Genomic DNA, 12,391 nt, shown 5'->3' on the forward strand with positions numbered 1-12,391 from the left:
CTTGCCACAAAGCCGGATGAGCCAAGCTCCATCCCCAGGACCCATATTCTGGAAACAGAGAGCTGATTCTGGGAAGGTGTCCTCTGGTCTCCACACGCCATTGCTTATCCTCCCCCCAGACATGATAAAGAAAAACATTAAAAACAATTAAAAACTGAAACTGTGTTGCATTAAATTTACATATAAATTTTATCTATCTATCTATCTATCTATTTATTTATTTTGTGTGTGGTCTTGTGCCTATACATGTTGGCATGACTGAAGGTATACCCCAAAAGCTTGCATGTAGAGGTCAGAGGACAACTTTTGGAGAGTCAGAGAGTCAGTTCTCTCCTTCCACTGTGGGCTTTAGGAACTGAATCCGGGTCATCAGGCTAGTGCTGATTCATCTTGCTGCCCAATTTGAGGATAAATTATTACTATTATTTTTATGTATTTGTATGTATCTATGTATGTGAGTAGGTGCCTGAAAAGCCAGAAAGAGGGTGTAGGATCCCCTCAAATTGGACGTACAGGTTGTTGTGAGCCACCTAATGTGGTGCTGGAAGAGTAAAAAAGACCTTATGACTCCTGAGCCATCTCTTCGGCCCTTTACTCCTTTACTTTTTATATTAGCATACTGGCCTTGCAATCACACAGGAGGCAAAGTGCTGTGGAGAAGACCAGTGTTTACTGAGTGCTGTTAATCTGCCATCCATGCTCTATCCAGCAACCCTCCAGATAACCTACCTCAGTAGCCCTGACCCACCCTTCACACCACTCCTGTGCTCACTGTCCCCGCCCTTCACACCACTCCTGTGCTCACTGTCCCCGCCCTTCACACCACTCCCCCTGTGCTCACTGTCCCCGCCCTTCACACCACTCCTGTGCTCACTGTCCCCGCCCTTCACACCACTCCTGTGCTCACTGTCCCCGCCCTTCACACCACTCCTCCTGTGCTCACTTCACACCACTCCTCCTGTGCTCACTGTCCCCGCCCTTCACACCACTCCTCCTGTGCTCACTTCACACCACTCCTCCTGTGCTCACTGTCCCCGCCCTTCACACCACTCCTCCTGTGCTCACTTCACACCACTCCCCCTGTGCTCACTGTCCCCGCCCTTCACACCACTCCTCCTGTGCTCACTTCACACCACCCCTGTGCTCACTGTCCCTGCCCTTCACACCACTCCCCCTGTGCTCACTGTCCCCGCCCTTCACACCATTCCCCCTGTGCTCACTGTCCCCACTGGAATTGCCCTTCGCATATCTTCGCAGGATACTAAAATTCTGTCTCAGAGAACTTTTTACACTTAATTATTAGATTCAATCAGAAATTAGTAGTATAATGTTGTACTAAAATATCAAAGTCTTGCCTAAAATTAAAATATGTTAGAGAGTCTTATAAAACCTTTGTTTCCAGTTCCTGGCCCGTGGTCTATCTGCAGCCTCCCCATCAGTGTCTTATTTACCAGCTCTTTGGACATTCACAAGATACTAATTTTTGTTATAAGCAATAGAATAGACATTCATTTTTCCTAGTTCTGGATGCCAGGAAGTACAGGATTAAGACAAAGACTAGAGCTAGAAAAGAGAGAGCCTCTGCCACAGCCCACACCCCACCTCCAAGACTGGACAGTGGTGCTTTTTTGTATGTGTCCTTATTTCCTTTGTGAGAGAGGTAAAGGGACTTATTTTAGAACAACAATCCCACTCATGAGGGACCCCCCTTTTCCCTCTGACCACCTCTCAAAGTCCCAGCTGCTGGGGGTTGGGTTTCAAGATAAGAATCTGGAAGACAGGCACCCCTGTACCCAGACCAGGCACAGACACTTTGGGGGGCTTCTCTCTGCAGTTTAGGGAATGGCTTCTGAGGAATGAACAGCCCTGAAAAATATGCTCAAAAGAAGCTGAAACTACAATCAGTGCTGATATAATTGGGGCTACCTAATTCAAGTTAGCTAATTGCAAAAGTAAACGGCAGTGAAGCACTGAATTACCTAATTTATCTTCTTAGTGGAACTTCTGTGGACTTGAACTGTTGCCTAGGCTCAACTTGTTTAAATATTAAAAATATTATTTCTTCTCCCCATAGACAAAACATTCTTTCCAGGATGCTTGTTAGTTCCAGGGTATTGGAGGCAAAATCAGGGACCAGTATTCTAGAGATTCTGATTGTTCGTTAACTATAATGTAGTAGGTTCAAAGCCATTCCCAAATCTATCCAAATACAGATAAAACAAATAGGTCTGAAGTCGGAGTCCTGGAGAACCCTTCTGTTTTCTGCTCTCCACATGGAGAGGCGGGTGATGCTGCTCCAGCCTACAGTGAGTGGCGGACCAATGTGGCAAGTCAACTCAGGACTCCTAGAACCTGGCACAGAAACAAACAGACGCCTTCCTTTCCATTAATAATCCTGTCCTGGCATTTACCTTCCACTGGTGTAAATGCTGCAGCCGGGGCAGTCTGACCATGCAGGTGAGGATCCAGCTTAACTGAGTGTGTTCAGACACCTAAGGGAAAAAATAGTAATAACAAAAAAATAGTGAAAAAAAATAAAGTCAATGTCTTCTTGCACAAAAGTAGAAATAATTAGACAAGATGGATAGCTCAAATAGTTGAGAATGACTCAAGTCAAGGTTATTAAAAGGAAACAGGTGAAGGGCCGGGCTGTTATTTCTGATGCATAGACCCTTAGGTCAAGGAGAAGAATATGAATATATATATCCCCCCATATACATATACATACACACATACACACACATATACCCACCACTGCTACTGCTAAAAACACCCATCCCAACTAATACAAATACCAGTCTATTGTTTAAGTTCTCAACATCCCTAGTAAGGTGACCAGGGATGTTTCAGTATCTTCAATGTGCACTTCACTACATCCTAGGGTACCCATCCCCTTGAAATGTCAGGCTTGTCAATAAATCTCCTTTCCTCACCTCTTCTCTTGTCTCTCCCCTCCCCTTCACTCTCCTCTCCTCACCTCTCTTGCCCTCCCTTCCCCATTCAAAGTCCTCTTGGATCCTCTTTAAATCCATGATGATAGTCACAAAACTTCTCATGTAGACAGCAAAGTAAGGCACCTAACTCCAATGAAAAGTTTGGCCTGTTCAGATCTGCAGTGACGAGGAAGTGGACTGGCTGCATCACCTGTCCCCCAAAGGAGAGCTGTAAAGATCCTAGCTCCTCCTCTTTTGACTCTTCACTTTCTTCTCTTTCTTTTTGGTATTGTTTTGTTTTCCTGCCCCAACCACTAATCAACAAGAAAATACAAACTCTCCTCAACCTAGTTTTGTTTGAATCAAGTTTAATCAAGTAAGCAAAACCTGGCAACAATTGGGATGATTCTTGGGCCCAGGCCATATTCTAACTGATGACCTAGAATGTGAGTTTTAAGAATCCCATTTCTGGGCCCTGGGGATTCCGAGTCTATTGATTGTGGCATTCTGTGTCCATATGATTCCCTTAAAAAGCAGAGACTCTTGCCAATTCTGCAAAGTGGCCCCAAATGTGTTCTCTGTGGGTTTTGCAAAGGGAACATAAAGGGATGGGGATGAACCAGCTCAGCCTGTTTCACTAGCAAGGAACCGACATCTGGAGCAAGACAGTTTCTCTTTTTTTCCCCTTCAAGTTAGAGAGAAGGAAGAGTTGTTTTTCACGTATTTGACAAGGAATTGCTTTTAAAGTTTTGCGAGTGGCTGGGTGGAATCTGTCATCTTTCTTCTAAGGGGTTTCAGGGAAGGCAAGGGCTATGACAACAGTGCCCGAGAAAAATGCCAACTGCGCTGCAAACAAACCAGCAGTAACCCAGCATGTCGCCAAGAGGATTAGAGTGGCTTCCAGTCACCACGAAAACGCATTCCCATCCGAACACAGCTAACAGCTAGCACAGAGAAGAGGGAGAGAATCTGTCTTCCTCTTTATTGACTGGAGGGAAGGAATGAGAGCACAGCAAGTGGGTATGGGTGACATGTGCAAAGAAGCAACATGATAAGAAGCTTACCACTGTGTCTCCATGAATGAAAGTATTTTGCTTGGAGTAGCTTTTTGTTTGGCCAGATGGAATGAGAACTATTTAACATTCTGCAGAGATTTTGATGTTTTCAAATTAGCATTAAATTAATTCAAATAGACTCCAGTAGAGAAAATAGGTAAAAGGTCAAGACCAATTAACTTTTTGCCGTTCATCTTCAATCATTATAAGAGAAATAATATGAGAAATAATTGCCACAGTCAAGACAATCACATGGAGAGGTACAGATTTATATTTGAAAAAAAAAATTCAAAGTGGTAAATACTTAAATATATCATTTTCCTATGCTGCGAAGCCACAAACAAAACAACTATATGATCTGTTTTAGCCACAGACAAAGGTCAGGGCAGGGAATTGGCCTATTCACCATCCACGAACAAGACTGCACCCATCCACAGAACACAAAGCACAAACATTCTTTAGTCACCGCAGTTTGCCTGCCTTGTTCATCCCTGTAAAATACAGGCTGATACACGGTATATACTGGGCACTGGCTGCAAGTATGACCTTCACCAGAAGCTGCAGAAAGAACAGAGTTGCAAACCAACTTGTGGATACAGGGAAAAGCAATATCAAGGAAGCAGCTGCAATGGGAGCTAAATCATAGCAGGTGAAGGGTAAGGCTACCAAGAAAGGTATGAAGAAGGGCACACAAGGATGGCAGTGGGGCTTAAAGCTTTGTCTTGAGAGCTAACTTGAAGATTCTATCGGGGGAGCACGGGTACTTTTATACCCTTGGCAGAAGCATGGTCCTCTTCTAGTGAGAAGGCTGTCTGTCCCCTTGGACTGAGTGTGCAGCTTCAGGAGGAACTTGCAGGAGGGAGGAATGGGACCCTTGCCCAGCTATCCAGATCACCTCACACCCAAGAGCTTTTGTCTTTCGAAGGAATTACCTGGGTCTGAACCCTAGTTCTGTTCCTTAGCTAGGTTACTCTGGGTAACTAGATACTTTAGTATTGAAGTAAGCTCTTTGGGCTTCAGTTTCATTATTGACAAAGGAAGGATAACAGTAGTCTCTACCTAAGCCTGTTCGGAACAATACCTAGCACAAAGTCAGTTACTATTACTATAGGTACTAAAAAAATACTGTCTCCCCATTCCACATGTCTTCCCCTCCCTCTTCCTTGTTCTCTCAGAAGCTGGCCTTGTTGCCTTCCCTCAGACACACTCCCACCTCAGTGGCTTTCCATTGGCTCTTTTCTCTGAGGGAATTCTCCTTTCTAACTCCTTCTTCACCTTAAGTCTGCTCCCATTAGCAGATCCCACCATTAGAAACAGCAACCTGCTACCCTCCTATCTCATAGCAAGTGTAGTTGATTCCTTTTTTCACGTCACTTATGACCTAATCTGATGGTCTGAAGGAGAACAGCCTCCATAGGCTCAAATGGATTAGGATATGCGGCCTTGATGGAGGAAGTGTGCCAGTGGGGGAGGGCTTTGAAGTTTCAGAACTCTTCCGATTCCCAGTGTGCTTGTGGATCAAGATGTGAGCTCTCAACTGTTCCTGCCACCATGCCTTTTCTCTGCCATCATGGACTCTAACCCTCTGAAAATGTAAAACAATTAAAAAACTTCTTTAATAAGTTGCTTTGATCATGGTGTATTGCTGCAGCAATGAAAGAAACTGAACCTTCTAATATAATTTACAGTTGTCTTATGCACAATTGTTGTTATTTATTTTTCTAATCCTACAGAATTAAAGATTTTTATTTGAATTATTCACTGGCACAGCATAAGTACTTAATGGTAAGAGCACTTACAATTTACATATATTCAATGAATACTTGCAAAATTTATGAACAAGAATACAGGCTCACTAATAGAGAAATGACAAAATCAAGTGTGATCATGCAATGACACATGTGGCTGTTATAGTTAATTCAACTGTCAACTTGATTTGATTAAGGCGTTAAAAGGTAGAGTAACAGGTATGTTTATGAGCAGTTTCCCAGTGATACTAACTGAGGAGGGAAGACTCATGTGGATGTAGGTAGCACTGCCCAAGGCTGAGGATCTAGATGGTACAAATGGAAAAAGTGGGTACTGACATTCTCCTCTGTGTTTCCGAGCCCACTGAGATGTGAGTAAGCAGCCGCAGATTCCTGCTGCCACAGCTGCAAACCATCCCTGCCCCCATGCTTTCTGAGCCACGGTGCACTGTACCCTCAAACTGTGAGTCACAGCAATCCCTTCCTTCCTTAAGGGGCTTCTTCTCAAGCATCTGGTGACAGCAACAAGGAGTGTACTAAACGCAGTGGTGGCCTGGCAGTCTGCACAGCAAAAGAGACCAGCCAGATCGGAAGCTCCAGAGAGACCACAGAAACTCTTCTAGGTGTGCCTGTGCACGCCTTAAGTCCCAGTTCTTGAGAGGCAGAAGCAGCAGGATCTCTGGGAGTGCCAGGCCAGACAGTGCTACAGAGTAAGACCCCATCACAAACAAAAAACTTTGCCGAATCCAAATCACTCCAGACCAAAATCAAATAAACTATTCTGTGAAAAGAGAAAACTGTGAAAGGTACCACAATATATTACTTTTGCAAAGTCACAAAACCAAAAAGCATTATATATTTTCAATGGAATTGTAAGTACAAAATATGAGTTTGTGGGAAAATAAGTTTCAATTATGAGCCACACTGATCATATGAAGTTCAAGATCATGACTTTCTATGGTGAAAGGAAATGGATATGAGGAGGAGAGATGGAAGGACTGCACAAGGGAGGGATTTAAAAAAGTTCAACTTTATCTACAATTGTGAAAGTTTATGGGGTTGGAAAGATGAAGCACTGACTGCTCTTCCAGAGGATGTTGGTTCAATTCCCAGGACCCACATGCTGACTAAAACCCATCTGTAACTCTAGTTCCGGGAAATTCTACCTCTTCTTCTGGCACCAGATATGCAAGTGATACACATGCAGGCTAAGCACAAATACACATAAAAATAAAAGTTTATGGTGTGTGTGTGAGAGAGGGGGGAGAGAAAGAGAGAGAGAGAGAAAGAGAGAGAGAGAGAAGACAAAGATTATGAAAACCAGAGAGGACACTGGGCATCTTTTGTCTATTGTTTCTTCATTTCATTTTTTTGAGACAGGATTTCTCACTGAATCAGGAACTCACGGATTTGGCTATCCTAGTTGGTTCATGAGCCCTTGCAAGGATCCACCTGTCTCTGCCCACTTAGTACCAGGGTTACAGAGGTAAAACTGGCTTTTATGAGGGTGACAAGGATGAGAATCTGGGTCCTCAGGTCTATATGGGAGGTACCTCACCAACTTAATCATCTTTCCAGTTCCATCATCTGTAACTTTTTTGAAGCTAAAAGGAACTGAAAATAATATGAGAAGATATTAACAACATTCATATTTGTGCTGAGAACATGGATGTTCCTTATGCCATTATCTGTATTTTACTGTATTTTTAAAATAAAAAAAAGAAATTAAGAAAAAAGAGCCCAAGGAAGCCGACTCCAAAATATGTACTTGCTAGATATCCATCATACCTAGCCAATGACCCAGTTCGGTAATTCTTGGGTCAGATCTCTAACACACCCTCAGGGTCCCTCAGGATGTCACTCTTTCCCATGCAAACGCTACCCTCCCATGCATCAGGTCCTGCAAACTTTAGTTAGGATGCTTGGAAGACTATTCAGACTCACAAACTCTCATTTACTGCTTCCTCTTGGAAACGTGCAATTTCATGCTGAGTTATTTTTATTAGACTCTTATCATCCCCATGACAAATCCCTTTAACAAGAACCTTGTTTGGGGATCTGATTTTAATTAAAAGAACGTTCTATCAATGATCCACTCTCACTCTCCTCAATAGGACTGCCTCCTGTCAGGACTTGAATATTGGTCTGTACATATCATGAGTTCACTTTTTCTCTGTCCAATACTTCCCAAGCTAAATATGCTGATTCTATCTGCCTGTTCCTAACTCAAAAGGCACTCCATCTAAGTCCTGGGGCTCGCTGTGTGCATACGCACCTCTGCACATACCTTTCCTTAATCTGAAGCATTGTATCAGCTTTAAGGACAAACTGGGTAACAGTTGCTCTTGATTCAATGTGCCTCAAACACATTGTCTCTTTTTTTATCCTCTGACACCTACAGATTATATTTCACTTTGTCTCTTTTCATTTCAGAGTCTAACGTGGAGGATGCTTCAAGATTTTTGTGATAAAGAGAAAGGGATCAGAGTTTGATACCATGCAAAAGTGGTCAAGTGAGGAAGCAAGGGTAAAGTGGCTACAAGACAACCAAAACAAATAATGAAACAGCACTAAGTTCTTCCGTATCTGAAATGGATCAAAGTCACCAAACAAAGGATATATTGGCTGAATAGGTAAAAAAAAATTCACTTATATGCTGCCAATGGGAGACTAAGAAACACATAGCTAAAAGTGAGAGCTTGCCCATATGAACAATGACCTAAGAGAAGAAGGTGGCTTTATTTATGTCTGACAAAGCAGCTTTCAAGTACCGCTCCTGCTTGGATATGGTGTGCTCTCTGCTCCTCCCTTTCCAGTGGCTAAGGCAAATCAGTGGATAATCCCACTTCAAGGAAACCCAGAGGATGTGGCTAGCGACAGCATTTCTGCTTCCTGGAAAAAGCTGGAATTTTAGGAAACGCGTACCCTTCATTCCTCAAAGTCCCCTGAGGGGATCTGTGATGACATTATCAGCATGGCCTTTTACCACTACAAATGAAATGTGCAGGAATTCCTAAGTTTTAGGAATAGCTCAGTCTTAAGTGTGAAGAATAAAACTTAAAAAACACTCTGGAGATAACACAGAATAGTTCTCCAATGCTAAGCCAGAGAAGAGTTACTGAAAACACACATCGTGAGAACTCAACCGCAGGAAAATAAAGGCTGCTTTTCCATAGTTGCCTTGGCTTGTTTCTGTGATAAACAACCTAAGACAAGACTTCTTTTGGCTCACAGTTCTAGAGTGCTGCAGCAGGGAATGTGCGGCCGCAGGAGCAGAGGGAAGTGGGCCACAGCGAGTCCAATTGGGATCAGAATGCGATGAACACACGCCTGTGTTCAGCTCACAGCCTTCCTTTGATTAGGTTCAGGAACACAGCACACAGGATGGCACCACACATTCAGAGTGGGTCTTCCCACTTCAATTAACCCACTAAAAAAGGCAAACCACACACACTGAGAAAAGACAGTATATCACAAAGGCTTAGTATTCAGAAGATGTAAAAGACTTCCTCAAATCAATAAGAAAACACAATTAAAGAAATGGGCCAAAAAGACATATAAATCACAGATGAAAACAGAAGGGTTAAGAGAGAAAAAAAATTAATTTCAAAAAAAGTGCCAACAAGACAGCATAGTGTATAACGGAAAAAGAAAACCATCAAACAACACTAATATTGCTGAGGACCTAGAGCAGCTTAAGAGTGTCTGGGGTGGGAATGCAAACTAGAATCAGTGTGAGCTGGCAGCACGAGAAAGGCTCATCCTCATGATTCTACTCTTGATACACGCACATAGAAAACAATCGTTCAGGGCCAAGAGGGCTGGCTCAGAGCAAGGGTGCTTGCTACCAAACTTAGCATTGAGTTGATTCCTGGAACACACATGGTAGAAAGAGAGAACCCACTTCTGCCAGTTGTCCTCTGACCTCCACATGCAAGTCAGTGTGTGCATGGTCCCCCACCCGCACAAATACATAAATATTAAAAAAAAAACCTGTCTCATCCAGGCGGTGGTGGTGCACGCCTTTAATCCCAGCACTCGGGAGGCAGAGGCAGGCGGATATCTGTGAGTTAGAGGGTCCGCCTGGGCTACAAGAGCTAGTTCCAGGACAGGCTCCAAAGCTACGGAGAAACCCAGTCTCTGGGGGGTGTGGGGAGAAAAAACCTTTCTCAAGTACACAAACGACATTTTCAAGCAGGACCACAGTACTGTTGTTTGTAGTTATAAAAAAAAGTTTGAAAAAGAATTCTAAGTATTCTTGCCAAGCTAATCGGTAAATGAATTTTGACAGAGCCAGAGAATTCTACAGCAAACACAAAAATGGACAAATCTAAGAAATGAAATGAAGCAGGGACCAGATAACAGACGCAGAGATAAGCAGCAGGAACCATTTACGTAGTTTGAAGATGTGCAAAGAAATAATACAGATTATTTATGGCCATATCACACTCAATAAAAATATAAACACATATGCGGGAATGATAAATACCAAATAGACATAGGGGCTGCCTCTAGGGGGTCAGAGCATGGAACAAAATTTGAGTGAGCTAAAAAGTTTCTCTTATATTTGCAATGTTTTATTTTGGAATCAAAGCCTATATGAAGGAAGTTAATATTTCAAAAGACAGCCATTCATCTTCGTACTTTTTGGAATGGTTGAAACATTTTTTTAGTATCCAATACTCTTGGATATCCAAAATATTCCTTGGAAAGAAAAAAGTAAGCAAAAAGCTTCTTAAAATATTTTATTAAAGAAGATAAAAAAAATAGCCATTAGCTGGATGACCATCTGTTAATCCACTTTATACAAAACCTTTGCCATATCAAGGAACCTGGAGACACGGACATGCTCACAATGACGTGATAGAAAGTTAGTTTTTCCCAAATGTGACACATGGCTTTCTTAATCCCCTATCATAGACATTAAATAGGCTTCAGAAAAAAATTAGTTACTTGTCAATTATAAGAATAAAAAGAGATGACGGTGACATTCAGGCCACTCTTGCTTTGAGTATGAGGCAAGGCCACTTCCTGTAGGTACAGTCCAGCTGTCCTATCCCCTCTCATCCGGTCATACAGAAGCCCGGATGGAAGCCAGGAAGGGGCACCTGTGGTCTAGGTGAGAACTCTGTAGAGAAGAAAACACATACAGACTCTGGATGTGGAATCATTTCTTCACCTTATGTCTACAGCACAGGCCATTCGGAGACTCATTTCCCCCAGGAACTCTAGAGGTATTTGCCAATTTTACAAATACACATTCCAAAAGGCTGTTAGTCTGCACAGATGTTTGTCCCCTTCCTATTAAAAGCTGAGCACGCACTCCTTTTTGGTAGCTAACAACCTGGAGAGTTCCACAATCATGAACACATGCTCAAATGCACTTGCAAAAGACAGCGTACACAGAGCCCATCGGGACTCTGTCTCATTTTAGGATCTGCCTTTCTACTTCTCAGGACAGAGAGGGGAGTCAGGTATAACTTTGTGTGCACAGACTGGGCCAAGATCCATTTAGTCAGTTCCTTTGGCCTTCGTTCAGCAACTGATTTCCCCCATAGTACCCTTTAATTTATTATTATTATTATTATAGATTTTTGTTTCCTGGGAAACAAAATATAACTCTAATTAGAGAAGAGGTTACATTCCAGATTCTGATTCCTTCCTGTTCTCCCGACTTTTCCTGGACTGTTCTGGACCTTCAGTAACTTGATATCTGATACCCCAAACCCTCCTTTTGTCCTGACCTCCGCTGGAAGCCAGGGCTAAGGGCTGAGCCTTGCGCTTTTTATCTTCCATATGCACAGTGATTATACTGCAGGGACGGTTTCAGGGAGAGATGTGTCGACCTGTCCCTCACAGACATCTGGGGGACTCGGGTTGGATCTGTGCTCAGGCCTGCCAAAAACAAAAGACAGTGACTTTGGCTTTGAGATGGAAACCTCTGCCAAATACACACATAGGTATTCTCCCCCCACCCACCTTATCCCTCTCTCAAGCAAAATGCACTGTGAACACATTCATGTGCACATACACACTCATGTACACATTTTCAGGCGAGGTCTGCAAACGCCCCACATATGGCAAACATATTTAGGAGAAGCACTGCAACTACAGGCCAGTGGGAGAGGAAGAAAAAGAAAATAACGGGGAAAAATCTTCAATATGTCTAAACTGTTCCAGCCAGGCTGCAAAGAACTGCAGATGAAAATTATTGTTAAAATCAGCATCATAGCATAGCCAAATTCTTTTCCCATTTTAAATGATTACTAGGGCTTTTTCTAATGCACAACCAGGGCACATGGGAAAATCATTTAACCAATGGCTATACTACTAAGAAGATGTTACATGGTAGAAAACAATACTCTTATCTAACTCACAATTTCAAAAACTATTAATTATATTTGTGAATAATTGTGTGGGGGTGTCAGGTATAAATGATCTTAACTGGCCCCAGTTCTGAAATCTTCCTAATTCTCTGTTTTTTTATTTATCAACCAAATGCTCACGTGGTACAAAACTGACAAAATAAAGGAAACAACAGTAGAAAAAAAAGTATTAAATAATGTACATAAATGATCTGTAATTACCTGTTACCTGTCTCCTATATTGGGGCTTACTTTATCAAAATTAAATCATTTTTCAGTATGTGCTCCTG

At 42.5% G+C, this 12,391-nt stretch overlaps 1 protein-coding gene across 2 annotated transcripts in view; it reads right to left on the reverse strand.

Annotated features, from left to right (window-relative positions):
* The window catches only part of Wars2 (tryptophanyl tRNA synthetase 2, mitochondrial), a 73,497-nt gene that overhangs the window by 11,383 nt on the left and 49,723 nt on the right, over window positions 1-12,391 (reverse strand). For both annotated transcript variants that reach the window (XM_048442181.3, XM_048442180.3), the window contains one exon: window positions 2,412-2,492. In XM_048442181.3, coding sequence (XP_048298138.1) covers window positions 2,412-2,492 — 81 coding nt within the window. The remainder of the gene's footprint in view (window positions 1-2,411; window positions 2,493-12,391) is intronic.

This window comes from Myodes glareolus, chromosome 17 (genome assembly GCF_982192425.1).
Source record: "Myodes glareolus chromosome 17, mMyoGla1.1, whole genome shotgun sequence".
NCBI lineage: Eukaryota > Metazoa > Chordata > Mammalia > Rodentia > Cricetidae > Myodes > Myodes glareolus.